Below are 16,792 nucleotides of genomic sequence, written 5' to 3' on the forward strand. Positions count from 1 at the left end.
GGCGGGGCGGGAGGGCGGTAACGGCGGCGGCAGCAGCTGAGTCTCACAGTCCGCTTTGCTTCCCTCACACATCACCATTCTCCCCCCGCCGCCATGTGCGACCCCAGCAAGCAGGACATTGCCGCCATCTTCAAGCGGCTCCGCTCCGTCCCCACCAACAAGGTAAAAAAAGCGCCTGAGCGGGGCCCGGGAGGGGTGAGGAGGAGGGGGGTGGGGGGGTAAGGCAACGGGCGCGCTCCGGCGCTGTGACACGTCGCACTGCCGGCAGGGAGGGGGAGTGCCCGGCGCCCGCCACGCCCCGACGGGGACCCGGCACGGCTGCCCGGTGCCCGGGAGCCCCCGATGAGGGCAGGGAAGGGCCAGGAAGCTTCCCGGGGGCCGCTGTCCCGGAAGCGGAGGAAGCACCTCTCGCCATCGGCTGGGCAGCGGGTTCGGGCTGCTCTCCGTCCCGGCCGGCTGTCCCCAGGAGGGGTGCGCTGGGTGAAGTCTCTGATGAGCGGAGCGCAGCTCTTCCCGGGTACCCGGTGTCTGAGGCTTGCTGGAAAGGGGGGGTCAGTTCAGCTGTGAATAAAACAAGTTCCAAACCAGCGACCATATAGACTGTTGAACGCGCTTTTTCTGTTCTGTTTTCGTTTTTATCACATCGTGGCACAGCCGCTTCTGTTCCGATAGAAGTTTGATGTTTTCTCGTCACGTTGGACTTGTCCGGTGGTGGCATTTAATTTTTCAGCCTTGTAAAGGTGGCATGGCCGGGGTATGGGGTGGCAGAACTGCCTTCAGCAGCTGTGTGCTCCTCCTGTGCTGCATTTTAGTGCCACCTGCTCCCTTGTATTGGCATTATGATGTATTCTGTGAACGTGTCCGGAAAATACAGTAGGAGGCAATTAGGAAGAAACGCTGTGGTTTTATTTTTAGGAAACGTGAGCCTGGAGGTCTGTCTTTGGTCCAAAACTGGCTTCCACACACAGCTCATTATGACTTGACAGGCAGTGGGCACGGTCTGGTTTCTAAGAAAGCAGAGCTCAGAGATGAACAGTCACCAGCTAGTTTGTAACACAGCATTCCTAAAAGTATCCCTGGCAGTGGACATAAAGGAAAGGTCCTGGTCCCAGCAGGGACTGACAGAGAGGACAGGTTCCTGAAATTCGCAGGGTCTTAAGAGATTGAGTGTTTCTGTAGGGCTGTTGTGATGCTTTTTTTTTTTTTTTTTTATTGTGATCACGAGAGAATCATAAGGTACTGCTTATATCTGGTGAGGGTGGAAAACTCAAGGATGGGATGCCTCTAATAGTTCAGAACTTGTTACTGTGCTAGGCTTAATAAGGTGGTTGTGGTACCTATGGTTGCTCAGGCAATCTGTGTCTCCTTACAGTCACATCAGGTGCTATATATGAATTTAGCACCATTGTTGACAAAGCAATGTTGGCACAGTTGTGTGCAGCCATTCGCACCAGGTCAGTTTGAAAGAAGCAGATCAGGTGCAGTGAACTTAAATTGACACTGCAGTGAAGCCCAGTCTTGCTGACCTGTTAAGACAGAAAAGAAGGAAGGAGAGTGGGAAACATCAACAGTATAGATCTCACAACTGCCCCGTGCTGGCATACCTGAGCGGTCTTCTTAAGTAAAAGTTGTTGTTGGCATAAGTTCATTGCCATGTTTGATTAAATCTTGGTTTTTTTTCATTTCTTTTCTGTTCTCCCTAGTCCATCAGTCCCTTTCTTTGTAGGGCTTTTCTGCTGGGAAAGGAAGGAATGGGAAACATGCAAATACTGGAAATGTTCTGTATTAAAAGCTTAGTAATATACTTTAACTATGTTGTTTATGTGTACAGTTTGGGAAGAACTGGTATCTCTTCAGTGCAGCAGCTGGGCTTACTGAACTACCGTCTGAAAGCACATGTGCATTTACTGTGTGCTAGGTGCTCTGCAGCACTTCTTAGTGTACGTGACCTTAAGAAAGTAATTCTCATTTTTAAAAACATGCATTTTAATTTGTGGGTGATAGTGTGTTTAAAGTGATATTTGGATAAATGTTTTGAATTTCCTTTAGTTTGTATAGGATGAGAATATAGCTTCTTTTCAGTTTGGCGTGTTGAGTATTATGTAATACCTGCCTGATGACACTGAACAAATGTGTTACAGTTATTAAATAGGATGTATTTTGTACATGTAAAAATGTTCATATGGCCTTAAGCTAGCTGATAATGTTAACTTGAATGTTTGTAGAGCTCACTTGTTTTGAAAGTGTCACCTTCAGGCCGTGCTGTACAGTTTCTTTTAATCTAGATTTATTCCTCTGAAAGTGGTAGGTTTTAATTCCCTTTTCTCTGATTTTCATTCATGTCTCTGCTTGGACACTTAGACCAGGGACCTGAACCACCTGAAAACAAAGTACCTGTGCTGGGGTGGTGGTTTATCATCAGTCCAGTTCTGTTATTGCAGTCTGCATCTGGGTGTGGTTTGTGTCTGTGTTGGAGAATGGGTTGGGGTTTTTTTGCTCCAGAGTGGAGTGTAGTCAATCGTGTCTGACTTAATTCATTTTAAGACCACGACACTTCCAAAAAATGGTCAGTCTTGTCATCTTCCTGTGGCAAACACTCCCATTCCCTCCTTTATGTTGGCGTTATGGGTCATGTGGCTGTGGTGTGAGTTGGACCTACCTTTGCTCTGAGTCAAAGCCGTGCAGTGCTGCTTTCCATTCGGATCAACAGGTCTGACTATTACTGCTGATGCAAGAGAAGGAGGAAAGCAGATCTGAATACAGTGCCTGGTAAATAAGAGAGCAGCTACTTGGATCACCTTTGACCGAGTGTGAAACGACCCTCCCAAGTTTTAGATGGTTTTGTGTGGATGCAGCTCTGTGCTAGCCTTGCCCTCTAGGAGCGGGAAGTACAGGGAGACGTGGGAAGCACCAGGAGATGTGGAGCTGCCCTGTGGCAGCAGCCCGGCTGCATGGGACGTAGTGTAACCGTGAACCACAGGGATAAACTTGCTCAACCTGCTCACCACTTCTGAAGTGCCAAAACTAACATTTCTGTAGGCTATTTATTATTACATTTCCATATCCAACAGCAATGTATAATAATTATTTATTTATTAACATATTTATTAACCTTGTGCAAGGTGGATATTTTATGATTTCATGGCAGCTTGCTGTGGATTATACTTGAGTATTTGTGCTTGCTCTGGTGCAAACATCTTGATTAGGACTTCTCTTTTTTTTTTTTTTTTCAATAACACAAAATAAGCCAAAAGAGTGTGAGTGTATTTTAAAAGCAATCGATTATTTTACAGTATCTTTCAAATTAATTTTTTGGGAATTACTTTGATATTTTAGTCGTACTAAATCGGTACAGAAAAGACACTTTATCTGTTTTTAAAATGGAAACAATTTCATAGGATGGCTTGTCAAAATTTGAAGGCGCTTCAAAAAATTGAGAAAACTAAGCAAAGTTATTCTAAATGGCAATGAAATAGCTTCTATTTCTGTTGCATAACATGATGCAAGCAGTAGCTCTTACATTACCTTCAGAAGAAAGTTAGATGTTCTTATTTGCATCGCAGTCCTATAAGCTACAGTTTTTATATATGAATAACTTTACCAGGTGTCTTGCAAGCGTCTGAGAGTCCTGCATGAGTGGAGATACTGAGCTACTATCCTGCTGTGTGGTATCTAGCTTCCAAGGTGATTCAGTTGACTTTTAAGATCCTGATATTAGGAAGTCCATGGGTGGAGAAGTACCAGGGAGGGGAGAAAGATCTTTAGGGATGTTAATAACTGGAATTTTTAAACATAGGATATTTTAAAACAAACGACTAATACTCAAGATTCTTGGTTTTCATTTTTACTCCTGGGTATTTCCACAAAACTTAGGACTGTAAGCCTGCTCTGATATCCTATATGAGAAACAAGACCAGGCCTTTGGTTTCAATCAGAATCTTCTCTTGTTTTGTTGTCCCCATCCTCCTTTTGGCCTTGTAAGAAAAGACCTGAAGATAGCCAATTTAAACTGAAGATGAAGCTCATGTTGTTTATTAAGGAACAACTTCGAAGAACTGAGAGAACCGGTAAAACAGTATTGAGTTCTGACTACTAAGAATGTGTGTTTTCTTAGAATATGGCATACATGAAAAGTAGAATCATAGAATAGCCAAGGTTGGAAGGGACCCTAAAGATCAACTAAGTCAAACCTTCCTGCCATATGCAAGTACACCTACCACTAGATCGGGACACTTAAGACCTCAGTATATAAACCTCCAACAATAATTCTTGTTTTTCTCCAGCTCTCTGTATTCCATTCCTCTACCTGTCCTTGTTTCAGGGACACTAACTCCTCCTTTTGTGGCTCGTTCCGTGTAGCTTTTACTTCATTTCTGCTTTATGTCAGTGAATGACCCCATTTCCACATACAATAGTGAGATGCATATATGACTTAACATTAATGAAAGTTAAGTCTTTGTTGAGAGAGAAAGAGGAGACTTGCACACACAGAAACTGACCTTCCTGCTTTCTGTTTGTGTTACTGATTGTTACCCTAACTGAAGCTCAGACTTAAAATAACCATATTCTGTAAGAACTGATGGTGGATCTGCTGAACTTTGTGCTTGATAAGTTTGGACTCTACAAGCTTAAATAGACCCCTGCTAAAATGAGTTTAGCCTCAGACTTCTTCTGGGTATGAAATTAATTTTAGTGAATTATTGGTGAGCTGACTTGACTCTAAACTTTGTTCTTGTTTGACTGTTATGTATATCCCTGTGTCTTTATGAATAGTGTTTCTACAAGGAGACTTCTTTACCTTTTGTTTTTCCAACCTGAAAAGAAAGTGCTGAAAACATTGTGGCCTGCATGTAGTGTAGCATATGTCCCCACCTGACTTAGAAGAACCCTTTTTTTTCTTTCTGTATATAGCTAGAACTCCCCATGCTATCTGAGAATGCATTAGATTTGTTTGAGGATGTTAAAGCATAAAGCTGCAGATTGGAACTCCATTGATCTGCGTGTAAAAGCTTGTGTCTCTGTAGAGTTATTTCATAGTAAATACCACTAAGTATGCCTATAGATGGATGCTTTTACTGTAGAACTTCTTTGCAGCCTTTGTAAGTCCTGCTGAAAAAGCATTGATCAGATAATCAAGTGCTTTCTTACAGGAATAGATATATTCCTAGTTAATACCATGTGCATAGCTGTTCCTGTTTAAATATGTGTTGTTTCTGGCATTTGGAAATTGATTAATGTAGCATTTTTTGTTGTTGTTGTTCTTGCTTTCCTTGGCCAAATAAGCTCAAAATTCAGGGTAACTGAAACAGGACTTGAAGGTCATGATCTACAGACCTGCAAAGTATGAGATGTAGACATAGATAGATATTGTGGTTTTGGCTGAATGTTGGGAGCCTAATGTGGTGGTAGAAGATAAGAAATCAATGGGTTTTGTCTGTGTAATTACGGACATTTGCTTTTTAACCAGTCTGTTGACAGATGGTCAAGAGGTTGATATAGCAATACCTGTGATACATGGCTGACAGAATGCTCAGCTAAACAGTTCAGGGCACGAATGCTTTGTTCACACAGGTGCATTCCAGTGTTCACACAGATGGATTCCAGTGGTTTGCTTTAAGTGCCAAGGATTCTATATAGGAAAGTAGATAATTACATCAGTAGTGCTGCTGGTAACTGCTGTTGCATGTACATTCCTAGAGAAATGTAGTAGGCTCAGTGGAACGTCACGAAGAGAGCCTGCCCTTGGGAAAATATTTCTTCAGTGCTTTTGTATTTCAGTAGTGCTGGAAGTACTGCCTTAAATGTGTGATTCAACTAGATTGATGTGGATTCTCTGACCTGGTGTCTCACCCTGTGCTCCCTGTGTACACTGGTTATGGTCAGTAACTGGGAAGGCATGTAGTCCTGTCTAGTTAGGGCAAAGACACAAAAGTGTGGGCAGATTGTGTAACTCTTCTTTATTAAGTTAGAGTAATGTGAAGTTTTCATGTTAACAGATGATGTAAGGATGAGTTAATTAAGTTTGATCACTGCAAGGGTGTTAGTATGCCCTACAGCTCAACTATAAGACCTGGTTATGCTCATGTCCTGTTACTGATCTTTATTTTCTTTTAAGGTATGTTTTGACTGTGGAGCTAAGAACCCCAGCTGGGCAAGCATAACATACGGAGTTTTTCTCTGTATTGATTGTTCAGGGACCCATCGATCGCTTGGTGTTCACTTGAGTTTCATTCGGTAAGTAGTTTGTATGTTTTTATAGTAAAAATTGCATCTTTTTGTGGTTTTGTTTATCCAGATACCTTCTCCAAGAGGAAAACTCACTCCTCTCTCAGCCACTGATCTAGACCTTTTTAATAGTTGTACTTGCTGTCATGTATCTGATAGCTGCTTGGGAATTAGGTAAATAGGTAGGGTTTGGCAGAAGTTGTGCCATGCAGCCATTCCCTGCTTGTTCAGTGGTGTTGCAATTAAAAGCAGCCATTTTCCATCAGCTAAAATTCTTCCTCTGCTGCCTTTTTCACTGTACACAACAGTGTTACAGGGGGCTTCTCGAGAATTCATTTCTAATGATCATGGAATTAATTCTCACCAAGCTGCAGATTTTTCTTGTGATATGACATTCAGATTGTCAGTTTCTCAATTAGATGTGGTTGTCATCTGCTGGTGACAGAGTTCAAATGTGCTTCCTGAAAATCTGTCTTATTGGTGCTTTTTAAAAGGGAAAACCTGTCAACCAGAGGATGTGTTTTTCAATCTTTTACATTTTGTAAAATATATTGTAGTTCTATATGGCCTTATTGGTTTGTTTTGCATGTTGTTCATTATCACAGATTTTTTTCCTTGTAGATGTGTTTTTCATTTCACACAAGAAAAAAAAAAAAAAAGAAAGAAAAAAGAAGAAAAAGTTGACAGATTTTAAATGGCTTTGGACATAATATTAAAAATGTTTCTTTCTGTTTAGATCTACAGAACTGGATTCAAATTGGTCTTGGTTTCAGCTGAGATGCATGCAAGTTGGAGGAAATGCAAATGCTGTATGTACTCCTGAGTATTTGTGCTGCACATTGAAGACTGTTAGGCTTGGAAGCTATTGTCTGTCCTTATTGGCTCACATCTTCAGGATTTTTTTTCCAGTCCTTTTTTTTTTTTTTCTTTTCTTTCTTTCTTTCTTTCTTTCTTTTCTTTCTTTCTTTCTTTCTTTCTTTCTTTCTTTCTTTCTTTCTTTCTTTCTTTCTTTCTTTCTTTCTTTTCTTTCTTTCTTTCTTTCTTTCTTTCTTTCTTTCTTTCTTTCTTTTCTTTCTTTCTTTCTTTCTTTCTTTCTTTCTTTCTTTCTTCTTTCTTTCTTTCTTTCTTTCTTTCTTTCTTTCTTTCTTTCTTCTTTCTTTCTTTCTTTCTTTCTTTCTTTCTTTCTTTCTTTCTTTCTTTCTTTCTTTCTTTCTTCTTTCTTCTTTCTTCTTTCTTTCCTTCTTTCCTTCTTTCCTTCTTTCCTTCTTTCCTTCTTTCCTTCTTCCTTCTTTCCTTCTTCCTTTTCCTTTCCTTTCCTTTCCTTTCCTTTCCTTTCCTTTCCTTTCCTTTCCTTTCCTTTCCTTTCCTTTCCTTTCCTTTCCTTTCCTTTCCTTTCCTTTCCTTTCCTTTCCTTTCCTTTCCTCTTCCTTTCCTTTCCTTTCCTTTCCTTTCCTTTCCTTTCCTTCCTTTCCTTTCCTTTCCTTTCCTTTCCTTTCCTTTCCTTTCCTTTCCTTTCCTTTCCTTTCCTTTCCTTTCCTTTCCTTTCCTTTCCTTTCCTTTCCTTTCCTTTCCTTTCCTTTCCTTTCCTTTCCTTTCCTTTCCTTTCCTTTCCTTTCCTTTCCTTTCCTTTCCTTTCCTTTCCTTTCCTTTCCTTTCCTTTCCTTTCCTTTCCTTTCCTTTCCTTCTTCCTTTCCTTTCCTTTCCTTTCCTTTCCTTTCCTTCCTTTCCTTTCCTTTCCTTTCTTCCTTTCTTTCTCTTTTTCCTTTTTTCCTTTTTTTTTCTTTTTCTCTTTGAGGATTCATTTGAATACTAATTTAATCCTCCATACTTCTTGCATCTTTTCTGGCTTAGTGTAATCTGCAAATGTTGTTTTATTTTTTCTTGCAAGTCTGTTAATAAAAATCACTGAAAAGGTCAGATCAGATTTCTTGTCAGTACTTGTCTAATTTAGCTGGGAAACACTGACAGTTGCTGAAAGATGACTTTCCAACATCTTGTAAACATAGCTTACAGACCTCTTCCTGTGACCATGTTTTTTTACATGGTTTATGAAAATACTTAAGTCATGATCTGACTTAGTAACTAAGGTAGAACTGAAGTCAAAATAAAACATGCTACACTGTCAGAGAAGAAACCATATTTTGGTTTGGGCCACTTCCTATTGGCTGTTAGTTTCAACTTGGGTTTTTAATGTATTTACAAATTAGTTACACACAATTATTGTAAATTGAAGTTATCTTGACTGCCATATTTCTCTCAATCTCCTTTTTAAAAGAGAATGTTCTCCTTTGCAAGCTTTTTGGGAGTCATGCCTGTTTGCTTGCTTTCCTTTTTTTTTTTTTTTCTTCCATTTGCTTCCAATTGCTTTCCATTGGCATTTTTCTTAACAGTTTTTTTTAGGCATCTGTTTTCCTTAAGTCTTAGGACTTTGCTATTCTGCTGATTTATTTTTTTATTATTTTTCTATTTCCATACAAAAAAAGATGAATTCAGGATCACTATTACTTATCTTCCTCTCCTGCGTTTTCCAGTCAAACCTTTTTCTTTGAATTAGGCATTCAGCAGTCACTGACTCTGGCTTACAGATCTGAGCAGTTGCATAGTGTTTTCTCCTTCTTTTTTTTTTTTTTTCCTGCCCTTTCTAAGTTAGAAATTTCTGTAATAATGCTGCTGTTATATGAATTTACTTGCTGAATTTCTGTTATGCCAGTTAGTACATAAAAGTCACAGTTTTGACAAATCAGAAAAGGGGGATTTTGCATTTAAAGTATTTTCTATTTTAGCCAAAGGCTTAAAAGGTTTAGTTAAACTATATAAACTTTCCTCTACAAAGACTTTAAGGTATTTGAAAAAGAGAGATGGCAAAGTCTGAAAAGTACTTCAGTTAACCTTAGAAAGCATATTACCAGGAGGATAACAGTAAACCTTTATTATTTAATTTTATGATTTTTTTTCTTTCTTTCTGCTTGGGTGTCACTTTTTCTTGTCATATGATGTACCAAGAGGTGTAGTATACTCCCAGCCACCTCTTAAATACTTCAAATTCACAATGGCCTGTTTTGGATTGCCTAGGAAGATTACTGCATGAAAACTGGACATCTTAAAAAGTAAAATCAAGGTTTTTCTTCTAATTGCATTTTAAAACCCATTCCCTTTTTGTTCCAGTTAAATGCCAAATTCTGATTTTATTAACTACTGTTGAGAAGTACTATCAGATGAACATTATTAATTTGTATTCTATAGTTGCCTGATGATGCTGAATCTTGGGTAACAGCAGTTCTGAGTTCCATAGCTATGTGCCAGTGTGCTAAGAAATCTGAAGTCTTTTTAGTTCCGTTTGTTTTCAAATTAAATTGCTACAATGATTGCAGTTCCAGTTTACAAAAAACTGTGAATATCAGTTTCATATATGTATATATTTAAATGCAAAAAGGCACAATCTTTTTGGCATCTGGGATGTCTTCATCCCTGGAGGTATTTAAAAGACATATAGATGTGGTACTCAGGGATGTGGTTTAATGGGGAACTGGGCAGTGCTGGGTTAACACTTGGATGTCATGATCTTAAAAGGTCTTTTCCAGTCAAAATGATTCTGTGATTCTATGTTTACAGCTGTTTCTGTTGTAATCACAACAGTTCATGTTGGCTCTACCTCAGTCCTGAAAGATTGTTGCTTAATTTTTATACACAGTCTGGTAGTTGTACACTAGATTTAGGCTTTGCAATTGCAGCATATGTTGTCATAGCCATAGACTATGTAGTTTTGTTGATCCTATCATAAACTTGTTTATCATGTTTTACTGTCTGAGGTGTTCTTCAGTGCAAGAATGTTATGGTGTGTTTTACTTGTCAGTCCTAGGGACTGAGAAAATTACTTTTTTGATCTTCCAACAACTTATGGAACTCTGATATAAATATATCGATTTACTTTTGGTTTAAGATCCTACAACAAAATAACATTTTTTTCATTTATATATTTATATTTTAACATAGATACATAAGCATATAATTATATATGGCACATACAGATGTGTATGCACACTCTTTTATTCTGAAGGAATTCTATTTTATGCAGTCATTTTGATGCAATTGAACAAACATTGATCTCTCCAGCGTGTTAGAGATGATGCCAGGCAATGCCATGTAGGTTGTCAGGCATTGTCATCTTCAGGCAGGAATGTCCCGGGAAGCACAGGTATCTGTAATCAATTCTACCTCTTAATTTCTACACATAATTTCAGAAGTAGGATTCATTGTATATAATGCCAAGTTTGCATTTGTATATGCTTTAAATATATCCCACTTATGAGTTTGTGGGTTTTTTCTGTTTGTCCATGTGTAAAGAGGTTGCCAGAATGGAATTGTCTTTCTGTTTTAGAGATCTAAGTAGACTTCATAATTGAAAAGGTTAGATTTAGGCAGAGGAGCAGAGTATTTTGCTGCATTGAAATTTATCTTTATGGTAAATGGCATTAGTTTTTAAACCTGTTTCTCACTGCATTTTCTGTGTTATGCTTCACAGTCAGCTTTTTTCCATCAACATGGTTGCACAACAAATGATGCCAATGCAAAGTATAACAGTCGTGGTGCCCAGCTTTATAAGGAGAAGATTAAATCTCTCGCAACACAGGCAACAAGAAAGTATGGTACTGATGTGAGTAATGCGTGTCCTTTGATGTTAAGATTTCTGAAAAACTTTAACTTCCTTCCCCCTCGAGCTGTTTTATTTTAAATTTCTAATTGGTCACGGAAAAGATTTTCAGGAGGTACTGATACACATTGCAGTGAATAGGCAAGCTGAGGACTAAACTATACGTAGCTTATCTTTTTGTTTCAGAAAAGAATATTGATATAGAGCTCAGCCAGATATTTCAGAGTCACTTCTGCTTTATTAAAAACATTAACTTTTAACATTTGCAGTAACTTAGAGGAATTCTAGGCAGAAGTTTCAGGTATTCTTCAAAATGGAAACTACTTTGTTTGCAGCTGTGCTCCAAAGTTATGTTAGTGGTATTGCATAATAAAAGTGTCAGCACTTCTTCATGAGCTATTTAGTGGTTTTAGTTTTGTTTATCTGGAACTGGATTGTTTTTGAGAAATACAGCAAGTAAAAATTTAAAAGTAACAGAAGTAACTACCTAATGTTTTTTATTTAAGTGGGCTGGATTTGAACAGGTAAATATTTTTTATTTTTTCCTCTACGAAAATTATATTTGAAAAATGATCAAGTTATAAATCTCTTGAACTTGCAGTTCTTCAATAAAAAGGCTGAAACAGTTCATGCATGCTGTCAAAACATTTTTAGATTGCTGACTGGAGGAAGTTAGTAGCAAAATAGGTTTGACAGCAGTTGTCTTCTACGTACATGAGATAGCATGTTTAGATTGTTTAATTCAGCTTGTTGAAGTCAGGGACTGATTCATTTGAAGTCCATTGGAGGAGTGGGAGTTAAAAGAAAAGCAAGAAAGCTTGGGGCTTTTCCACGCCTATGCATCAAATAACATGGAATGGATTAAAATTATTATGTATTATATATGTTATAGATAGCATAGTTCATATCACTAACTTCTGAGAATACTTCTTTTTCTTTCTTAACAGCTTTAGATATATGTTAGAGTAAAAATAATATAGCATGCACTTTAATTCATGTGAAGTTCCCCAAATGACACTTCAAAGAACTGTGCTTGTCTCACTTCAATTACAGATTCTATCCAATAATTTAACATTAGTTGTGTGTTTCTTTTTTTAAAAATCTAGTAAATATCTATTTTAAATTATGTTCTGAAAGTTTAGGTGATTATGTGCTAAGTTGCTGAAGTAAACAACTCAGGTAATTAGATTTAGTACCAGCCATCCACCCCTGTTACATTTTAAAAAAATTATTCTCTAACTTAATGATAGTCAATTATTGAATGATGAGGTAAGCCAGTTGTACATTCAGTAACCCTTTTGATGAGGTAATTATTTTCAATCGTGAATCTTTTGCACGTAGTAGGAAGAATTGTGGGAAATTATTTGCCTATGAGTAACCTTGGAGTGCAGATCACAGGTTATAGTCTTGTCCTGCACAATGCTAAGAATACCCTGTGGACCTGTGGGCCCTCCAGGCCCTTGAGATCAGGCATCAGTCAAAACTGTTAGCATCTTGAAAAACTCTGCTTTAACTCTAGCAGAGGTTTTGGGACTCTGACTGGGTGGGAAAATTCATCAAGAGTACCAGACCACACTGATACAATTCTGAAACAGTTTCCAATGACTGCTAGTGTTATATTTTCAGGTGTTTTGTTTTGGTTTGTTTTGTTTTATTTTATTTTATTTTATTTTATTTTATTTTATTTTATTTTATTTTATTTTATTTTATATTTTGCTTTGGGCAAAATAAGAGGATTAGAAAATAACTTAGATGAGAAAATGAAAAAACCCTACTTATTATAAAGTTTAGTGATACTAAATATTGACAGTATTACTCCAGCAGAGCTTATACTGGGGAAATGAGTAATGTGAAGGAACACATCAAAGCTGTATGAAATGAAAAAAAAGGAATGTCATACATTGAAGCTTGAGTAAACTCTTCAGGAAAAATCATGTGTTGGGGAAAAAAAACAACAATACAGTTTTTACTTGAATTTAAAAAAAAGTAATTTTAAGATTACTGGATTTGAAAAACATATTCGTGCACTTGTCGTGTAAAATGATCTCTCTCTTTAATTCTAGCTGTGGACAGATGGATGTGGAATGCCACCTGTATCACCTCAAAAGAAAGAGGAAGACTTTTTTGCATCCCATGTTTCTCCCAAGGTTAGATTACCTGTATTTAATTCATGTCAGCTTTCTGAACACTTAGGTTAACTCTGTGCTCTATGAGGAAGATGAAACCCTGAGAGAAAACATTGTAGAGAAAGAGTAGGTCAGTGAGTTAATATTAATCTGTTTTTCATTCTATGGGTGTCAGAATTCTTCCTGGATGTGAACCACTTTCTAAGGTGATAATTTAGAGTGACCCAAATAGAAGCTAAATGTGGAATGAAACTGTATTTTTGTATGCTTACAGTTCCACTTGGACTCATGATTCCTTGCTTGTGATTGTTCTGATTTAAATATACTGTGTGATGACTTCGGGTTTTAATCAGTGAAGTTGAACAGTTCTTAAAAATTTTGTTAAGCAGAAATTTTTTTTTCTTCCTCCAAAATACTTGCATCCTCTTTTAAATAGTTAAAGTAATTTTTGAAAGCTATTGTTACTGTTGGTTTAAGTTTCTTTGATCCTACTGCCCTAAGGTGGTAGGTTCTGTATTTATGTCACAGGTCAATGATTAATTTGAAAAATACTAATTAAAACACCTCCAGCAATTTGGTCTTAATTTAGACCAATGAAGTTATTACTACACCTCATATTCCTAAATATTGCAACATTATAAAGTCTTCTATTACAATTGCTTTATTGTACAATTGCTTTCTAGTACAGTTACAGTCTGTGAACACCTGAAAACACAAGTATGATCATGAGGCATATTTTGGGATAGAGAATAATTCAAACAGTTTGGGTGTATCAGATTAGCCCTGGTTGTGAAAACTCTTCCCCAGCACGTACATGAGCAGCAAGTAAGAAAAACCTATGTAAATTGCTCATATCTGTATCTGGGCAAATAACACTGTATAAATGACGTGACCTTTTAGTGACTTCCTAGTCTGTAAGAGATGTTTAAGGATGTAAAAAGCTGTCATTTAAATGAAAAATTACTTCTTTTTGGTTATTCAGTGGCGATGTTTTTGTTGTATTTGTGAGTTTTCAAAAATGTTTCATTTCAAAGGAAAATCAGTCTTTTTGCTGCTTTATTATTGTTATTATTATTTTAGGAACTTCTACAGCCAATATTTGAATATCTTATAAAAATAAATTTCAGCATTTTATAAAAATAAATATTCAGCAGAAGAATATTTACATTTTATAGACTGGGCAAATTGCTCTGTCACTCAGAAGTGCTCATTGCAAAGACTGAAAAAATTGTGAATTCTAGTCTAGTGTCTTCACCAGAAGATTCTCTGTCCTGATAGTAGAAAAATAAATGGAGTTTTTCTGTTTGCAAAAGATAGCTTAGAAGAATACTTGCAGTGGAGTGGGAAAAGTGTAATTTAAGCAAGTTAAAGAGAAGGAAGTCTAAGCAGAAGAGTGTTGTAAATATTTTTGTGGTTGAGGACAAGAAGCAGAAACTTGATGCAAACCCTCTTAAGAGAATGAATGGGTAGGATAAAGTAAATTTTCACAGCAAATGTTTCAGGTATCTGCAAAGGTGGGAAGTTGACAAACTATCTCTACCTCAGGCAAAGAGATTATTTGGGTATGGATGTTTTGAGAGAGATGTCAGGTAGTTTTGAGACTGAGGTTTCAGGGAAGAATGAGCATGAAATGGCAGTGGCATTGCACTGATGGAGAAGATAAATACAAAGCAAATATTGTGACCATGTCACAAATGTGCCTGCTGAGGAGGATGTGCCTGAGGAGAGAGGGAGGACTCATCAGGAAGGCTTGGGAGGACTGCTCACAATCAAAAATGAGGTGTTAAAAACCTGGAAGTGCAAGGGCTTAGTGTGGGTAGAAGTATTGGTGAATATATGTAAATACAAGTCCAGGTTTCCTGTACTGTGTTACTGTTATGAGTAAAGAAAAATAACAGCCAGCATAATGATATAAATGAATAATAAATTAATCTAAAGCATGATTAAAACACCTTTTTTTTTTGGATGGTAAACATATTGGAATTCCTGAGAGGGGAATACAGGTCCTCAGGAGTGGTTTGAAAGCAGTGTGTTTTCAATAAAAATAGGCATTTCTTGTAACTTTCATAACTGCCCTACTGAGAACATGCTTTTAACATAAAAGCTGTAGTCATAAGAATCCAGTATTAACTAATCAGTGATATTTAGGTAGCCTTTCAGCCCAGTGCTCATAATTATTTGCTGTGTTCTATTTTATATACACTTTTGATACAATATTTTTTTCCAAGGCACAGAACACAGAGTGGGTGTTATCAAAGCCAGCAGAACCAGTTCCTCTACAGCAGAAAACTTTAGAAAATATTCCAGAGTGCTTTGAAGGTATGACTGATTCTTTGTCAACAATAAGCTGGATTTTTTTTGGAGTATCTTTGTCTAGAGTCTTTTTACTCAACTTTAATAGTTAAATAATCTATATATAATGTAATAATTTTGGAGAAGAAGGACTTTTTAGGAGAGTTATGCTAGAATGGGTGGGATTCCTTTAGCAGTGTTTAATAGAAATCCAAATTAAAATTTGATTCAAAAGATTTCAGATGAATCTTTGTTTGCCTTTTGCTCTTCTAGCAACCAGCACCTTGAGTACATTGAATTATGTTTTAGTATGTTAAACATTCTAAAGAACCTTCTCCTATTCTTACCCTTGTTATTCATTATGTTTTAGGACCAGAGCGTGGACCAAGTGTTGATTGTCTTAGTACATCACCAAAAGCTGCATTAGGTAATGATTTTAAGCAGAAGAAGATAGCAGCCAGTATCATATACTTACATATTCATTTGTACAGAGAATGTAAGACTGGAAGGATATGTGAAATTCTTATTCAGATACCAGTGTGCGTGAGTTAGCTGGAACATCTGAATTTGTGTTATAACTTCTTTTGTTAAAGTGTACTGCTCCTAAAAAATTAATTCTAGTTAGTGTTGCTCGAGTTTTATCTATCTTATCTTAGATGAATTTAAATGCTCAAGTATCATGCTTAATAAGGGTAACGATTAGTTTTACACATCTTGCTAAACTGCTTTAGTTTATGCATTTAAAGTATACAGGTGAAGTAGAGCATTGTGCTGTGATTAATAAATAGCCTGTTACTCTGGTTGAGCAAGCACATGTTGTACTAATACAGTGTCTTTCTCTCTAGACATAGCTTTGGCTCCCTTTCCAGAAAACTGAACACAAAAATTTAGGCTGAAAGATTCTGGTATTTGCAATACACTATCTTCAGTGTCCAGAGTCTTAATTTACTTAACACTGAAGAGTGTATCATACTCTAAGTAGGTAAATAAAAGTCGAGGAGAAGTAGAGTAGAGTTAGAGTAGAGTAGAATACAATACAATACAATACAATACAATACATCAGGGATTTATCATTTTGAAGATCTTGCTGCAGGAGCACATTTCTGAGAACAGAGAGTATTGCTCTAAGCAGCACAGGGGTAATAAAGAAGCTGGTGACTAGAACTAACTCAGTATTCAGGAATGTGTGGTTTTTATCACTGATTTTATATTAACTTGGTTGGGTTTGTTTTTGCTTGTTTCTTGTTTGGTTTTTGTTGTTGTTGTTTATTGAGAGTGGGAGACTAGGAAAAATAGTTAACCCAGTACACTTCTTTGTTTTCTCTTTTGTATCTTTAGCACATGTTCTTATAAAACAAGTGCTCTTCTTGTTTGTTTTGAACATGAGGAGTTCTGTCTTATGTGAAGACTGTGCTGTATATGTCTTTTGATTGTGGGAGTTTTACCCTGGCTCAGGGTGGCTGTCAAGACACAATATAGTGTCTTACAGGATGTAGTG

General features: G+C 37.2%; 1 protein-coding gene across 1 annotated transcript in view; it reads left to right on the plus strand.

The window, feature by feature from the left end:
* ARFGAP3 (ADP ribosylation factor GTPase activating protein 3) overlaps window positions 1-16,792 on the plus strand; it is a 33,175-nt gene continuing 16,383 nt past the window's right edge. Inside the window, exons 1-8 of the mRNA XM_030469225.1 lie at window positions 1-162; window positions 6,116-6,234; window positions 6,962-7,034; window positions 10,748-10,879; window positions 12,940-13,023; window positions 15,231-15,321; window positions 15,665-15,721; window positions 15,786-15,790. Coding sequence (XP_030325085.1) covers window positions 94-162; window positions 6,116-6,234; window positions 6,962-7,034; window positions 10,748-10,879; window positions 12,940-13,023; window positions 15,231-15,321; window positions 15,665-15,721; window positions 15,786-15,790 — 630 coding nt within the window. The 5' untranslated portion in view covers window positions 1-93. The remainder of the gene's footprint in view (window positions 163-6,115; window positions 6,235-6,961; window positions 7,035-10,747; window positions 10,880-12,939; window positions 13,024-15,230; window positions 15,322-15,664; window positions 15,722-15,785; window positions 15,791-16,792) is intronic.

This window comes from Calypte anna, chromosome 1, assembly GCF_003957555.1.
Source record: "Calypte anna isolate BGI_N300 chromosome 1, bCalAnn1_v1.p, whole genome shotgun sequence".
Lineage (NCBI taxonomy): Eukaryota > Metazoa > Chordata > Aves > Apodiformes > Trochilidae > Calypte > Calypte anna.